A 16979-nucleotide genomic window follows, 5' to 3' on the forward strand; every position below is an offset into this window, starting at 1 on the left:
CTTATTTTACTAAGAAATCTCCAGTGAAACACCCCAAAATTATTTGTGGAACGAAAATATCTGGGTGGGGTATTTTTGTTATTAAATTTTATTTTAATTATATTTATTTTTTCATTTTCCTAGTCTCACAAGAGGACTTTGACAGCAATGAGTAGACCACTGGTATGATACATGGCACTACAGTACTGTGTCAGTCTAAGGGTGCATTCACACGGAGTAATTCAAGAGGAATTTACTTAAGTAATTCCTCTTGAATTCTCCGCTCCATATTAATTCACATCTCCTCTGCCCATTGACATTAATGTTATTTCCGCTGTCCTGTTCACACTGCGGAAATTCCAACGCTGAATTCCTTTCTGCTTGAAGAAAGAACATGTTCATTCTTTAAGTGGAATCCGCGAGCAGAATCCAATAGAAGTCAATGGTAAAAAGAAAAATTCCGCACGACATTGTTTTCAAGAGGAATTCAAGCAGAATTCAGAAAAGATTAACCCCTTAAGGACCAAGGACGTACCGGTACGTCCTTGGTCCTGCTCTCCTGATATAACGCGGGGTTACACAGTAACCCCGCGTCATATCACGGCGGGCCCGGAGTCATAGTGAAGCCGGGACCCGCCTCTAACAGCGCGCAGCGCCGATCGCGGCGCCGCGCGCTATTAACCCTTTAGCCGCGCGCTCAGAGCTGAGCCGCGCGGCTAAAAGTGAAAGTTTCCGGCTAGCTCAGTCGGGCTGTTCGGGATAGCCGCGGCTAATCGCGGCATCCCATACAGCTGACAGGACAGTGGGAGGGCCCCTACCTGCCTCCTCGCTGTCCGATCGCCGAATGACTGATCAGTGCCTGAGATCCAGGCCTGAGCAGTCATGCGGCAGAATCGTTGATCACTGGTTTCTTATGAGAAACCAGTGATCAATGATGAAGATCAGTGTGTGCAGTGTTATAGGTCCCTATGGGACCTATAACACTGCAAAAAAAAAAGTGGAAAAAAAAAAGTGAATAAAGATCATTTAACTCCTCCCCTATTAAAAGTTTGAATCACCCCCCTTTTCCAATAAAAAAAACAACACAGTGTAAATAAAAATAAAAATAAACATATATGGTATCACTGCGTGCGGAAATGTCCGAATTATAAAAATATATCATTAATTAAACCGCTCGGTCAATGGCGTGCATTTTTGGTCACTTTTTATATAATTTAAAAATGAATAAAAAGCGATCAATAAGTCCTATCAATGCAAAAATGGTACCGTTAAAAACTTCAGATCACGGCGCAAAAAATGAGCCCTCATACCGCCCCATACACGGAAAAATAAAAAAAGTTATAGGGGTCAGAAGATGACAATTTTAAACGTATTAATTTTCCTGCATGTAGTTATGATTTTTTCCAGAAGTCCGACAAAATCAAACCTATATAAGCAGGGTATCATTTTAATCATATGGACCTACAGAATAAATATCAGGTGTCATTTTTACCGAAAAATGTACTACGTAGAAACGGAAGCCCCCAAAAGTTACAAAATGGCGTTTTTTTTTTTCAATTTTGTCGCACAATGATTTTTTTTTCCGTTTCACCGTAGATTTTTGGGCAAAATGACTGACGTCATTACAAAGTAGAATTGGTGGCGCAAAAAATAAGCCATCATATGGATTTTTAGGTGCAAAATTGAAAGAGTTACGATTTTTAAAGGCAAGGAGCAAAAAACGAAAATGCAAAAACGGAAAAAACCCCGGTCCTTAAGGGGTTAAATAGCCTTCCCCTTCATTCCTCTTCATTTCCGCATGGAAATTCCGCTTGATGGATAAAATGACAGAAGGCAACCATTTCCTGACTGAAATGATTCTTCGTGAATTCCTCTTAAATTCTTCAGTGTGAACGTAGCCTAACACTAACAGGCAATGTACCCGACACGGCTGCAGGCTCAGCCACTCATGGAAATCCATTGGCATAGGCAATCATGTCATCGGGAAGCCGATGGGGGTTAACACTGCATGGGGAATCCTTACATACAGTGTCAACTATTTATTTATTTAACAGCTTTTATTTTATTTATTTTTTAAGAAGCAAACATAATAAAAGCTATATACATTGCATTTGAAAAGTCTTCAGACCCTCATTTTTTTACATTCGTTATTTTGAGGTCTTGTGCTAAAATAAATATAAAAATAAAATACTAAATAATAAATAAGTATTCTGGTGGAAAACTATTTTTTTTTCAAATGAACTGGTGCCAGAAAGTTAAACAGATTTTTGTAAATTACTTCTATTAAAAAATCTTAATCCTTCCAGTACTTATTAGCTGCTGTATGCTCCAGAGGAATTTTTTTTCTGGAGTTCTTTTCTCGGACAATGGCCATGCAAGATGGACGAAACATCACCATGTATGTTTGGTGAATAAAAGCCATGCATTATCACACGTTTTTTAACATCAGCTTCTGGAGAACTGCAGTCATCATTGAGTCATGTGTCTTGTTTTCGAACATCTGGTGAGAGTTCAGAGTTTCTTCTTCTTGTAGATTGTGAGCTGCGAGAACGAGTGAGCTCATATCTTTGTCATCTGCAGTATACACCTATGTCATGTGTTTTTTACAATGCCTGGTCATGTGCTGCTGTGGTCACGAGTGCTGGCATTGTGTAATGTGGGAGTGACGAGGATTAGATCAGCCATGAGAACAGGATCTCCTCTGTGGAAGTCCTAAGAGTGAAAAGCTTTACCTCAAGAGATACCAATACTCTAACCATTATCTACTTAACCCCTTAAGGACCGGGGTTTTTTCCGTTTTTGCATTTTCGTTTTTTGCTCCTTGCCTTTAAAAAATCATAACTCTTTCAATTTTGCACCTAAAAATCCATATGATGGCTTATTTTTGCCGCCACTAATTCTACTTTGTAATGACGTCAGTCATTTTGCCCAAAAATCTACGGTGAAACGGAAAAAAAAAATCATTGTGCGACAAAATTTTAAAAACCCTGTTTTGTAACTTTTGGAGGCTTCCGTTTCTACGTAGTAAATTTTTCAGTAAAAATGACACCTTATCTTTATTCTGTAGGTCCATACGATTAAAATGATCCCCTACTTATATAGGTTTGATTTTGTCGGACTTCTGGAAAAAATCATAACAACATGCAGGAAAATTAATACGTTTAAAATTGTCATCTTCTGACCCCTATAACTTTTTTATTTTTCCGTGTATGGGGCGGTATGAGGGATAATTTTTTGCGCCGTGATCTGAAGTTTTTAACGGTACCATTTTTGCATTGATAGGACTTATTGATCGCTTTTTATTCATTTTTAAATTATATAAAAAGTGACCAAAAATGCACTATTTTGGACTTTGGAATTTTTTTGCGCGCACGCCATTGACCGAGCGGTTTAATTAATTATATATTTTTATAATTCGGACATTTACGCACGCGGTGATACCATATATGTTTATTTTTATTTACACTGTGTTTTTTTTTTTATGGGAAAAGGGGGGTGATTCAAACTTTTAATAGGGGAGGAGTTAAATGATATTCATTCACTTTTTTTTTGCAGTGTTATAGGTCCCATAGGGACCTATAACACTGCACACACTGATCTTTATCATTGATCACTGGTTTCTCATAGGAAACCAGTGATCGATGATTCTGCCGCATGACTGCTCATGACTGGATCTCAGGCACTGAGCAGTCATTCGGCGATCGGACAGCGAGGAGGCAGGTAGGGGCCCTCCCGCTGTCCTGTAAGCTGTTCGGGATGCCGCGATTTCGCCGCGCCTATCCCGAACAGCCCACTGAGTTAACCGTCAGCTTTCACTTTCACTTTTAGCCACGTGGCTCAGCTCTGAGCGCGCGGCTAAAGGGTTAATAGCGCGCGGTGCCGCGATCGGCGCTGCACGCTATTAGCGGCGGGTCCCGGCTTCACTAGGACGCCGGGCCCGCAGTGATATGATGCAGGGTTACAGTGTAACCCCGCGTTATATCAGGGGAGCAGAACCAAGGATGTACCAGTACGTCCTTGGTCCTTAAGGGGTTAATACAGTGAAATCTCCCTTAGTGGACACCTTCCAATAGGGGACACCTCTCAAAAGCGGACAGTTTTTATTTCCCCGGTAGAGTCTCAAAGGACTTAATGCATTTGCACCCTCTGAATAAGGGACATTCCCAATAGCGGTCATAGAAACACCCAATAGGGGACAAAACTCTCCAAATAGGGGACAACCAGGCTTAGGTGCCGCCCTACCTTGTACACAGGGCTGCCGTCATGGGGGTACAGCCAATACCCCAGTAAGTGGCCCACGGTCCCAAGGGCCCCTGGCCCCTGCTAAACTCCCCTGTAGCAGCCCCAGCACACCCCTTGTGCCAAATCATCCCCCCCCTGTCCCGTGCCAAATCATGCTAAATTTGGAGCAGCACGACCAAAAACGAAAACGCATCTACACAAACAACAAAAAAGATCTAGCCAAGACCATTATTGATAAATAACCCCCACAGTTTCCACCACATAATTAATGGAGTAAAAAGATGTTCACCTACTCCACTCTTGATGAATAACCCCCAATAACCTGGTTGACCATGTTTTTTGCATACAAAAAAGGAGAACACCAGCCAAAGCTAACTTATCCCCTATTCACAGGATAGGGGAGAAGTAGCTGATCGCAGGTGGTTCGACCACTGGGACAGGTACAGTGTAACGGAGACAAAAACTTGGTGTGGCCTTAAAAAATTTGATTCTGCTGCTGCATGCAGGAGGAGGAAAAGTTGGCCAGTTACCCATAGCACCCAATCAGATCACTTCTTTTATTTTTAAAAAGGCTTCTGAAAAATGAAAGGAGCAATTGAGGTGTGTGCAGGGTGTTTGGATATGATCATGATGCCAGAACACCGTTAGCCTACACAGTCCGAGGATAGGACATCTTCTCCTGGACCAGGTGCTGGATAATATATACACCGTTGCCAGGTTAAGGATACCTGTCTTTACTGAGGCAGGAGTAGATGTTACAATCCTCACAGCGCAGATTAGAGTAGAGGAGATGCATAGTAACCCTTGGGAGCCATGTAGACTTGCTGTGACTTGTAGTATATTACACCCACTTGACTTTACATGTTGCAGACTTGGAACTCCATACTTAATTCTGAGGCCTCCCACGCTGACTAGGGTTCTGATAGTGTCCAATTAACGCTACACTGCCAGGGTATAAACTATCACTGTTCAGCCAATAGACTCATCGTATATTTTACTTACAGTTAAGAATTTCCGACTCCTCCTGGGCGGGGAACACTTGCAGAATGGCGCAGTCACTTGCTTGAAGATTTTCTTTAGGCTTCCCTTAAAAATCCCCTCACACTTAAGCTGTCTCTTCTCCACACTGCAGCTCCCACTGAGCTCTGCATAGTCTGGATAACTCCTTCCCCCCCTACACTATATATGGCTTAGCTAGGGGGCCTACCATTGGGCAATCAGGGTCACATGGGTACTCTGTGTGGTAAGCTTGTGGGGGTATATGGGGTGTAGCTGTGCAGTGATGAAAGGGTGCTGGTTTAACCCTCAACTGTCGTGATGCCAGGGTGAGGGCTCCTCTGTATATACTTGTCCTATCGCCACCCGTCCCAAGAGCGATAAGGAGGGATAATAAATGATTGTCCACAACCGGAGGTTTCAGAAAACTGTCTGAACTTTTACTGCAGGTTTTATGCAGAATTAAACAGGAACAGTCTTTGTACAAGAAGAGTCTATTAGGATCCTGACAGTTGGTTGGGACCTTGTGAGTTTTAAGCTCAGGAGATTGATATGCGCTGTTCCACTGGATTTCGGGGATTGAGTTTAGGTCCAGCAGTCACGCAGACTTTAGCGGGGAGTTGTATTGTAACTCACGATTTGGTAAGTTGCGATATTATCAGGCTTCGGCCTGGTCTTGTCTTTGAAAGTTGCATGGATCTCTACTCTCTGCTAGTCCGGAACCCAAGAGAGCGAGGATTGGCTGGCAGCTCCCTTATATGGGCAGGGGCTGGCCTTGAGCTCATTGGTTCATACCATCTGTCAGTCACTTTACACAAGGAATTATGGTCTAAACATGTGACCACACACGTGACCTAGGAAGGTCCTTTAACATACCCTAAGAGAATTAACAGTCACATGACCGAAGGTCCTGCGACACTATATACACAATTAAATATACACACACACCATCACAAAATTAAAGAAGAGAGAGGTGACTAGGGGCTATGTCACCAGGAGGACCCTACTGGAACAAAGTAACTCTGGATTTGGGGACCACCATACAAGGTACGGTATACTATACGGTACCGGGACACCACATCTGCATCATACCTCCTAGCAAATATCTTTACATTTCTTAAAGGTACAATGCAAAACAATATAAACTAACAGACAAAGACAACAATGAATATCAATGCATCACATGAGCAGCAGGGCCTAGCACAGGCACCTGAAGCAATGTTTACCTGACAGGATGCACTGCGGTACTGGAACACCCCACAATCTGATTGGTTGCTATGGGCAACTGGTCGACTTTTCCTCTGCACAGGTTTTGATAAATCTCCCCCAGTTCTGTGCGTAGTGGAATGGACGTCCGCCCAAAGAATGAACATGGAATTCCGCCAGACTATGAGGTGCCGCACGTCCTCGTGGTCATACCGCCAATGATTTTGGCAGCGCCTGCTGCAAGGGGACATTCAGTGCCAAATAGATGCCAATTCTGCATCATTTTAGCATTAAACAGAAAGAGGATTTCAGCAAGGAAATTTTCTTTGCTGTTTTTCCTCATTGTTAACTATCCTCAAAGGGGTACATCTTATCCTCTATCCAAAGTATAGGGGATAAGATTTATGATCGCGGGGATCCCGCCCCTGGGGACCCCCGCAATCTGTCATTCAGCGCCCACCTTTGTGAGCTCTCCGCAGTGCTGGAGGCTCAGAGTGTGCAGCGTGACGACCACGGGGCCGGAGTATCGTGACGTCACGACTCCGCCCCCGTGTGACGTCATGCCCCACCCACTCAATGCAAGTCCTTTAGATAGGGGATAAGATGTATTAGGGCCGGAGTACCCCTTTAAGGCCATGTTCACATGGCAGAATGTTCATGCAGAATTCCGCAGGAATTTTCCACCCGGCTTTTCACTGCTGAGTTCCATTGATTTGCACTGTTCACAAGGTAGAATTTGCGCGGCAGATGTCTATTCTTTTTTCGGACTTCACTTGGAAATGCATTGTCGTCTATAATGTGGAGCATCTCCAAGCGGTCCTAGTGCCCGCTGGATTCTTCAAATATGCCGAACATCCACATGTGTTTTTCATGCGGACATTCTGCACAAATTACACTGTGTGAACCTGGCCTAACTGGAAAAAATGCAACAAGTCTGCAACGTAACCACCCGTTTCATCAAAACAGCGAGAATTGATAAAAACGGTGTATTTATCAATTCTCATTGTAGGAAGCTATCTTTGCATCAAAGTTATCATTTAGTTGTATGGCATATGTAACTGGCTGTTATAACTTTCTGGAGTTAGCACAGCAGGATTTCTAAGCATGGTCCGGGCTTGCGTGGATCTGTGACTTTTGGGAGCCATTTGTGCCTTTTCAAAAAAATAGCTAATGGCAAATTTGTGGCCACTGCACTTTTTTGGACTAAATAGTCAATTCTCATAAGGGGAGATTTATCAAAACCTGTGCAAAGGAAAATTTGACCAGTTGCCCATAGCAACCAATCAGATCGCTTCTTTCATTTTGCAGAGGCCTTGTCAAAAAATATAAGAAGAAATCTGATTGGTTGCTATGGGCAACTAGGCAACTTTTCCTCTGCACAGGGTTTGATAAATCTCCCCCATAGAGGGGAAAATGTATAATTGGGGGAGATTTATCAAAACCTGTGTAAAAGAAAAGTGGTGTAGTTGCCCATGGCAACCAATCAGATCGCTTTTATTTTTCACAGGCCTCTGCAAAATGAAAGAAGCGATCTGATTGGTTGCTATGGGCATCTGGTCAACTTTTCCTCTCCACAGGTTTTGATAAATCTCCCCCATTGCCTTTAGAGCTGTATTGTTGTGTATATTTGTCTCACAGTTGGTGCTGTACAACGTCTCAAGATCTTTTTTTGCTACTTTTTGGTTTACAGTGGTAAAGCAAAACCACCAAAAAGTCGCAAAAATACACCAGCCCAGACATACGTGCGTGCGTGCGTGTGTAGAATTTCAGGAAATGTGCATCTGCACAAAATTTATTAAAGGAGAACTGTAGTGCAATATAACTTACCCCCCGCGTCATGCGTCGTGTTGTCTCCAGCCTCTATATATCTCTATAGGATACATGGTGGGTGGCGTGTCGGCCACCGCGTCATGCAGGGACAAAACGCCTCCTTCCAACAGACTGCTGCGCCCCTACAGGAGACCCCCTGCAACCTATAACTTATCCCCTATCCGAAGAATAGGATAAGTTGTATTGCACTACAGTTCTCCTTCAAGCACATGTAGACGCAGGGCGTACAGGTACACCCCCGTTGCCAAGTCCTTAAGGACTCAGGGCACACCTAAAGCGGAGAACGCTTTAAACCCGGTGGGCCGAGACCCAGGGTTAATGCCAGGCATCACCGAATGGGCCGATGCCCGGCAGGAACCCTTTAGACGCTGCGATCAAAGTTTATTGCGGTGTCTAAAATGAAAGTGAAAGAAACTCGGCAGCTCAGCTGATCGGGACTATCGCGACAAAATCGTGATGTCCCAATCAGCTGAGAGGATGGCGAGAGGGCCCTTCCCTGGCTTCTCGTCGTCTGATCTGTGTTCTATTGCTCCAAGCCTGCCATGCAGGCTGGAGCAGCAGAGCACAGATAACACTCATCAATGCTAAAAAATTAGCCCCTCCCCTAATAAAAGTTTGAATAACCCCCCCCCCCCCCCCCATTTCCCAAATAAAATAATTTAATATAAAATAAAAATAATCATTTTTGGTACCGTCAAGTGCGTAAATGTCCAAATTATTAAAATATAAGGGTAGCTAAACCGCACGGTCAATGGTGTACACATAAAAAAAAAAAAAAATAAATACCTAAGTCCGAAATTGTGCATTTTTTGGTCACTTCATATACCATAACAATATTAATAAAGTATGATCAAAAAGTCCCATCAAAACAAAAATGGTACCAATAAAAACTGCAGACCATGGCGCATAAAATGAGTCATATAGCCCAGTATGCAGAACAATAAAAAAGGGTTATAGGGGTCAGAAGATGACAATTTAAAAAATACTAATTTTGGTGCATGTAGTTATAATTTTTTGAAGTGGTAAAATAAAAAACCCACATAAATTGGATATCCTTGTAACCACATGGACCTACAGAATAAAGATAAGATGTCATTTTTACCAAAAAGTGCACTGCGTAGAAACAGAATCTCTAAAAATTTGCAAAATGGCAGTTTTTTTAATTTTTATTTCACCCCACAAATAATTTTTTTTGTTTCGCTGCAGATTTGGTTATAAAATAAGTGATGTCATTACAAAGTACAATTGGTGACGCAAAAAACAAGCCCATATATGGGTCTGAAGGTGCAAAATTTAACGCATTATGATTTTTAGAAGGGGTGTAGGAAAAAATAAAAGTGCAAAAACGAAAATTGTTTGAGTCCTTAAGGGGTTAAATTTCCTGTGCCCATTTAACAAATTTGGTGTATCTACACGTTACAAGCACACACAAAAAAAAAAAAAATAAAAAAAATTGTACAAAAAAAGCTTCACCTATAATGATAAACATCCCCCAGAATATGTTGCCCTCTAGTCTATTAGACTTGTTGTTTAACTTGAGCACAAAAATTCACTGTGCAAAACATGTGACAAATATTGACCAAAAATGACATCAAAAGAGCACGATAAATACCCCCAACACATGTAGCCTCAGCCATACTTGACAAATCACATTGACAAACTTTCCACCATTCATCTGCTGCTCGTGGAGAGTTAATTCCCCTTTGTACCTGTGGGATGGGGGCGGGGGGAGGAGTCATGTGACTGGGGTGAGAGGAGTCATGTGTGGAGTCAGAGGCTTTATTATCCATCTGTGTATAGACGGGACAGACGCTGCTTCTCACGCTCTCTATTGTACATAGGTCTGTGCAGTCCCCAGTGAAGCGGTCTCACCATGGGTTTGGGGGTATTCACGTCCAAGACTTTCCTTATTCTCCTCAGCCTGGTCTTTTTGGTAAGTCTATCAGTATATTTATTTCCTTTTTGTCACTTTTTGCGTGTTGTGTGTCCACATGATTGTTAGGATGCGGTAACCCTTCTGGGGGTCTCTCCTGGTGGTCTAGGGGAGGTGTGTGTGGCCATCAGGTTCTGCACTTCCCTGCGAAAACCCCGGGTACTCCTGTATGTGCAGGGTGCCTATTGTTTACAGCTCTGTGGGCAGATACCTTGGCTAATTCCAAGAGGGATACCAGGAGCATTTGTGGTCCCTTAGTAGCTTCGGCAAAAAAAGGGACATTGAACCTGGAACCTTGCAGGCACCTTTTGGTCTGGAGGCAAAGGTTTGTTGGGGGGGGCTCTCCTGTCAGAGAAGGGCTTGCGATACACCGCATCCTCTGTGCATGTTTTTTTTTTTTTTTTTTTGGTGTAACACGTTTGCACTTTTTCTTGCACATGTGGGTGATTAGAGAGCACGTTCCTTGGCTCTTTAAAGGGGTACTCCGGCCCTAAGACATAAAATCCCCTATCCAAAGGATAGGGGATAAGATGTCTGACTGCGGGGGTCCTGTCATGCCCCCTCCCATAGACTTGCATAGCGGGGGCGGAGTCGTGACTTCATGATACTCCAGCCCCGTGGTTGGCACCCCACAGTTTGTGAGCTGGCAGCGCAGTGTGCAGATCAAAGACGTGGGTGCCTAATGCAAGATTGTATGGGTCCCCAGAGATGGGGACCCCCCTGGTCAGACATCTTAGCCAGTGTGTTTAAAAAAAAAAAAAAAAAAAAGTTGCAGAGTTTATTTTAATTTGTAATGTTTTAGTAGTGTTGTATTGGTTGTAGGTAAAATAAATTATGACAACAATTAATATAACACAGTAATAAACACTGCTACATCTGTTAAACTGTTCTCCATCTTTGGACACTATATAGCAGCATTTCCCAACCAGTGTGCCTCCAGCTGTTGCAAAACTCCCAGCCTTTGGCTGTCCAGGCAATGCTGGGAGTTGTAGTTTTGCAACAGCTGGATGCACCCTACTTGGGAAACATTCCTATATATTATATGGTGTGTGTGTATTTTTTTTTTCTCTATCTCCATACCCATTCAACCAGTGTTGAGAATCGTGATTCTGTTTTTTTTTTTTTTTTGTTTTTTTTTTGTATTACATTTTTCTTAAATTTCATAGGACTGTGGATAAAATCATTACATTACCTGTAATATAGTTCAACTGGGCAGGCAGTTTTGATCATATATTCCCTGTGTTCCCAAACATTTGCAGTAATATAATGGTGTTTTTTTTTGTTTTGTTCTATTAATCAAGAACCTGCACTTCTTTAATAAATTGGGAAAGTACACCCAGGCAAACAGAGGTAAAAAGGACTTTATTTACATGACATCTTCCTTCCTTATATTTTTGCCCATTTTGTCTTTTTTAGGGCTCATTCACATTGCGTATTTTCAAAGTGTTATTCTGCTTGAAAAATAAGGTGCAGCAGCCTCTGATTGGTCTCCATGGTATTCTGCTGCACCATTCACATTACGTTCCCCATTATTTCGTAAATGTATTGTCCTCTTTTAAGATAACGCATTTACAATGGTCCCCGTACTGGCGTTTTGTCGGACCCGCTCCAGATGGAATATCAGGGATGTGGAATTCCTAGCGCCCGACGCCCGGGACATGCAGTGCCGGGCAGGTGAATTTTTCTGGCCCTTAGTCCAGCTTCGGGCAAGCAGGGCTGGACCTGACAAGCGCTGCGGCGCTCTGCAGTCTGTATGGAGCGGGCACCCGACTCCTGCCCGCTCCATACTTTGCAGCCCCGGCTGTGGAAACTTGCATCCTCCGAATGCAGAGCAGGGGGAGGGGAGATAAGAAGCTGTGTATGTCCTCTCTTCCCTGCTCTGCCTTCTTTCTCCCCATGCAGACCTGCGTCCTCTGCCTTTGCTCCACACAGCTCTAGCTTTAGAGAGATGAGGGGAGGAGCGGACGCAAGTCTGGATGGGGAGCAAGTTTCCACCTCAGACCGCCGCTAATGGCCAGCAGGTGGCGCTCAGCAGTCTGTATGGTATGCAAAAAAAAAGCTACAGGAGTCAGAAAATGGCAATTAAATTTTTTTTTTTTTTAAAGTTCAGTTTTTTTTAAAATTTGTAAACATGATGTAAACTATACAAATCTGGTATCGCTGTAATTAGGCGGCCTAAAGTATGAAACCAACATGTTATCTCAATCACAAGGTAAATGGTGTAGAAAAGAAAACCACCGAATCTGCAAAATTCTTTTACTATTTCAATTTCACTTCACCCAAAAAAAATAAAAATAAATAAAAATAAAAATATATATATTTTTTTATTTTTCTTTTTTTTTTATAATTTATTTATTGCTATTATAGGGAGAGGAGGTAAAAAATTAGCACCTAAAAGCGAAAACTGGCCCGGACAAGTGGATCGTCATGAGGGACAAGTAGATTTTGCTCCATTTTAGTCCTGTGAACAAGTAGTTTTTTTTTTTTTTAAATAAAATTCCCACACCCCTGAATATACTATCCTAAAAGTCTGCACTTTCCAAGGGGCAATAACCCCTCCAGTCGCGGGACCCCCGCAATCAGACATCTTATCCTCTATCCTTTGGATAGGGGATACGATGACATGTGACTTAGCCTTGGTGACTAGGCTTGAATTGGGAAATGCATAGTCATGTATCTTATGCTGTTTCCCTGGAGCATGACCGAGAAGATTATTCATCTTTCTTGTTTGTGTAATCAGAAACTGACCCAACCACATTCAGATACATAACATACTTCTATATTACTTCCTGTTACAGCCAGATTTTCGGGCACATGGTTTTCACCCTTTGCTCTGCTTTTTTTATTTTATTTATTATTTTTGATATGTAATATCCCAGTACAGAACATGTCCTGCACTACACTTAGGCCCTGTCAGGTTGAGTCCCTTAGTGATCTGGGGGCTCTCCTGCAGTGTCTCCCCTGCTGTTATTAGTGTCATTTATTGTCATAGGATTGTAGTCAGTGTATTAATATTTAGCTAGTATAAATGACCTGTGAGATGTCACTTGTTATGTTTATTACATGTTACCCAGAGAGCACCAGCTTAACACATGACCTGCAGCTTGACCAATGGGCTTTGGCTCAGCCCCCCTCTATATAAGGGGGCGGCCATTACAATTCTTGCTCTTCTCTCTTTCATCACTTTACTGAGACCAGAGATCTCAGTGCTAGTGTCCAGTACCTGGAAGGCCTCAAATCTAGTCATTCGAGTAAGTCAAGTCTGTCTCTCCCTGTCTACAGTCTAGTCAAGCCTCAAGTCAATTCCATTACAAGTATAATTGGTCCCAGCAAGCTGCGAGGTCCTTCTGTGTTCCTGGCCACCTCTCTGGGATTCTGGCCTAGCTGTGAAGATAGCTCCAATATGACCTCAGTAAAGCCTCCGTTCAACCATAACCTGGTTGGACTCTCATTTTCACTGCCTAGCTATTGGAATAGCGGAGATACCGCTTGGGTGGTTACGGTGCCCAAAAACCACTCTGGCGTCATGAACACTAGGGGTTAATAACACCTTGCCCCTGTGGTTAATACTCCTGCACTATACTTGGGCCCTGTCAGGTTAAGTCCCACGGTGACCTGGGGGCACTCCTGCAGTGTCTCCCCTGCTGTTAGTACAATATTTATTGTAATGGGTATATAGTCAGTATGCTAATGTATAGGCAGTATAAAGGACCTTTGGAGGACTAATGTAATTGTCTAAAGGACCTGTGAGATGTTACATGTTATGTTAGGCCTCTTTCACACTATGAAATAGTTCCGCTTAGGAACTTCCGTCACAAGTTCCGTCACTATATCGGGGAAAACCTGCCGTTACAAAACCCCTGACGGCCGTGACTAAATAGCATTGCAGCCTATGGGGTTTTGTAACTGCCCGTTTGCACCCGTATATGCCCGTAATTCATTACGGACGAGATACAGTGACGGGACATCGTGGCGGAAAAATTACTGCATGCAGTAATTTTTCCGCCATGATGTCCCGTCACTGTATCACGTCCGTAATGAATTATGGGCATATACGGGTGCAAACGGGCAGTTACAAAACCCCATAGGCTGCAATGCTATTTAGTCACGGCCGTCAGGGGTTTTGTAACGGCAGGTTTTCCCCGATATAGTGACGGAACTTGTGACGGAAGTTCCTAAACGGAACTATTTCATAGTGTGAAAGAGGCCTTACCCAGAGAGCACCAGTTGACCACCTGACCTGCAGCTTGACCTATGGCCTTCTTGCTCAGCCCCCCTTTATAAGAGCGGCGACCATTACAATCTTTCTTTCTGTTGAGGAACAGCAAAGCACAGACATAAAAGATCCTGTGTCCAGTACACCTGGAGGCCATAAAGCCTGCACACCAGCCACATTGTCAGTAAGCCAACTCATCTGTCTGCTGTCTCTACTAAAGTCAAGACACAAGTCAAGTCCATCATAGTCAGAGTGGCTGTATTGAAGTCTGACCCAAAAGTACTGCAAGTCCCAGCAAGCTGCAAGGCCCATTCTGTGTTACTGGTCGACTCTCTGGGATTTTGGTCGAGCTGTAGAGACTATAACAACGGTCTGACCTCAGTAAAGCCTCCATTAAACCATAACCTGGTCGTGGACTCTCATTTCACTGTCTAGCCATTGGTGTAGAGGAGATATCATTTGGGTGGTTCCCAATACCCAAAAACCACTCTGGCATCATGAACATTAGGGGTTAATACCATCTGCCCATCCACCGCTACATCCCGTGGTCCTGCCATTCACTGTGGCTCACCACACATGCTAACCCCTTCTGTCCCCCAATATCGGCTGATGATTCTGGAGGCCCCTATAAACATTAGATGATTTTCTGATTTCCCCCCCCCCCCCCCCCAATTCATTGGGTTCTGCAGCCTTAAGCAAGATTCACACTTGAGTTGGTGCTCCTCTTTGTAGCTACATGGTTTATTGCACAGGATCCGGAGAGATCCCATTGACCTTAATGGGATCCATCTGTCTGTCTAGAAGGATTTGGCTAGACAAAAAACTACTACTTGTAGTATTTATTTATTTATTTTGGTCATGTTGAATTCTGCAAAGTAAATGGAATCTGTGCCAAAGCCCCTAAAATGGGTTAACCTAGCCTAAGTCTGGACTTACACACGTAATTTCTGGAGCACACAAGCTCCAGTTTAAAGCATACATACAACTGTTTTAATAGCAAATGTCTCATTACTTGCCACACAGCCTGCTGCAGTCTACAGGAGAACTGCAATAGGGCAACATCACACTAGGCCAAAGCGAAGTAGGAATGGCTTGACTGGCTTGGGGTATCATGTTGTAGTCATATCCTCATGTTGACTCGAATACTACTTCCAAATGGCACCCAGCAGATGGTGATGGTAACATATTTAGACAGTAGGTCCTGTAGGTAGACAACAAAAAATACAGAACCAAGACACAAATGGGCAGAAAGCAAAGTCTGTTGTGTAGGTTGGTGACTATGAAGTGATAAAATGTAATTTATATAGATGGGAATAAAGTCCACAACTCATCAATAATGAGGAAGAAAGTCTGGACTTTGATATGCTGCTATAAAACTCCTTTCTACACAACCATAAAACATGCGACTAACTGGCTGATGACACTTACCTGACTAGTATATTACTGCAATAAAGTCTCTTCACCTGCTGTTACAAGGGTGAGGTAAAATATCCAATGTGATGCAGACCAGCCGCCATGTTATATAAGGGAGTAAGCGGCCACTCTCATACCTAATGTTTCAGTGTGTGTGGGGTGGGGGGTAGTTCAATGCCAATAAGTTGTGCCTATATTGGATCAGGTGGGCCACCTAGCACCTTCTAGGTACAGGTCACAAAATACAGATCACATGCATGTAAGATTAGTCAATATTTTGGACAAAATATCCAAAGTTGACTGCAGATTTGGAATGTCACCTAAGGGAGCTCTTAAACGTGTTTTTTTTTTTTTGTTTTTTGTTTTTTCGGATTGGATGCATTTACTAAAACTTGTTTTGTTCTGATTGCAATTCATTTTTTTTATTCTGTACAGAACATGAACTATCAGTTTAGCTTTAGCCTTAAAAGGCCATAACAACTGCAACATTTTGGGATTATTTTAGAATATAGATTGTAATATGGAACAATTCGATAAAACAGCACTAAAAAAAAAATCTTGGAGTACCTGTCATTAATATTTTTTTAACCCTCCCCTCCTGCCTTATTTTCTTTAACCTTTTCGCAATTTGGTATTTTTGCAGCCGCTGCTGTAGCAGCGGCCAGAAAAATTTCTGTTTGTTTCGCCAGGCAGAAAGTGCCCTAAAACACTGCGGCTTGAACCCTAGTTGGCGGATAAGTCACGCAAGTCATCCGGAATTCAGAGTTCAAATACAGCAGCGTGTGGACCATTTTTAGCCCAAGACAGCTCATCTGATCAGGCCTTGTTCAGTCAAATGTATCACCCAGTGTCGGTGCCTTCAGGATCCATCCCTCATTCATCTTAAAGGTGAGGTAATCCAGACTTTTTTGACCAAGGCGACTCCTCTTCTCAGTGACAATACCTCCTGCTGCACTGAAGGTCCTTTCTGACAGGACACTTGAAGCGGGACAGGCCAGAAGTTCGAGCGCAAATTGGAATAGCTCAGGCCACAGGTCAAGCCGGCACACCCAGTAGTCAAGGGGTTCATCGCTCCTCAGTGTGTCGATATCTGCGGTTAAGGCTAGGTAGTCTGCTACCTGTCTGTCAAGTCGTTCTCTGATGGCGGACCGCGAAGGGCTGTGG

At 43.1% G+C, this 16979-nt stretch overlaps 1 protein-coding gene across 3 annotated transcripts in view; it reads left to right on the plus strand.

Moving 5' to 3' along the window:
- Nucleotides 1-16979, plus strand: part of LOC130294379 (tetraspanin-36-like) — an 88875-nt gene that overhangs the window by 57494 nt on the left and 14402 nt on the right. For 2 of the 3 annotated variants that reach the window (XM_056544102.1, XM_056544090.1), the window contains exon 2: nucleotides 10095-10186. In XM_056544102.1, coding sequence (XP_056400077.1) covers nucleotides 10127-10186 — 60 coding nt within the window. In that variant the 5' untranslated portion in view covers nucleotides 10095-10126. Of the gene's footprint in view, nucleotides 1-6155; nucleotides 6265-10094; nucleotides 10187-16979 lie in introns of those variants that run through there. The other variant, XM_056544099.1, reaches the window with a different exon arrangement.

The sequence above is a fragment of the Hyla sarda genome, chromosome 1 (assembly GCF_029499605.1).
Source record: "Hyla sarda isolate aHylSar1 chromosome 1, aHylSar1.hap1, whole genome shotgun sequence".
NCBI lineage: Eukaryota > Metazoa > Chordata > Amphibia > Anura > Hylidae > Hyla > Hyla sarda.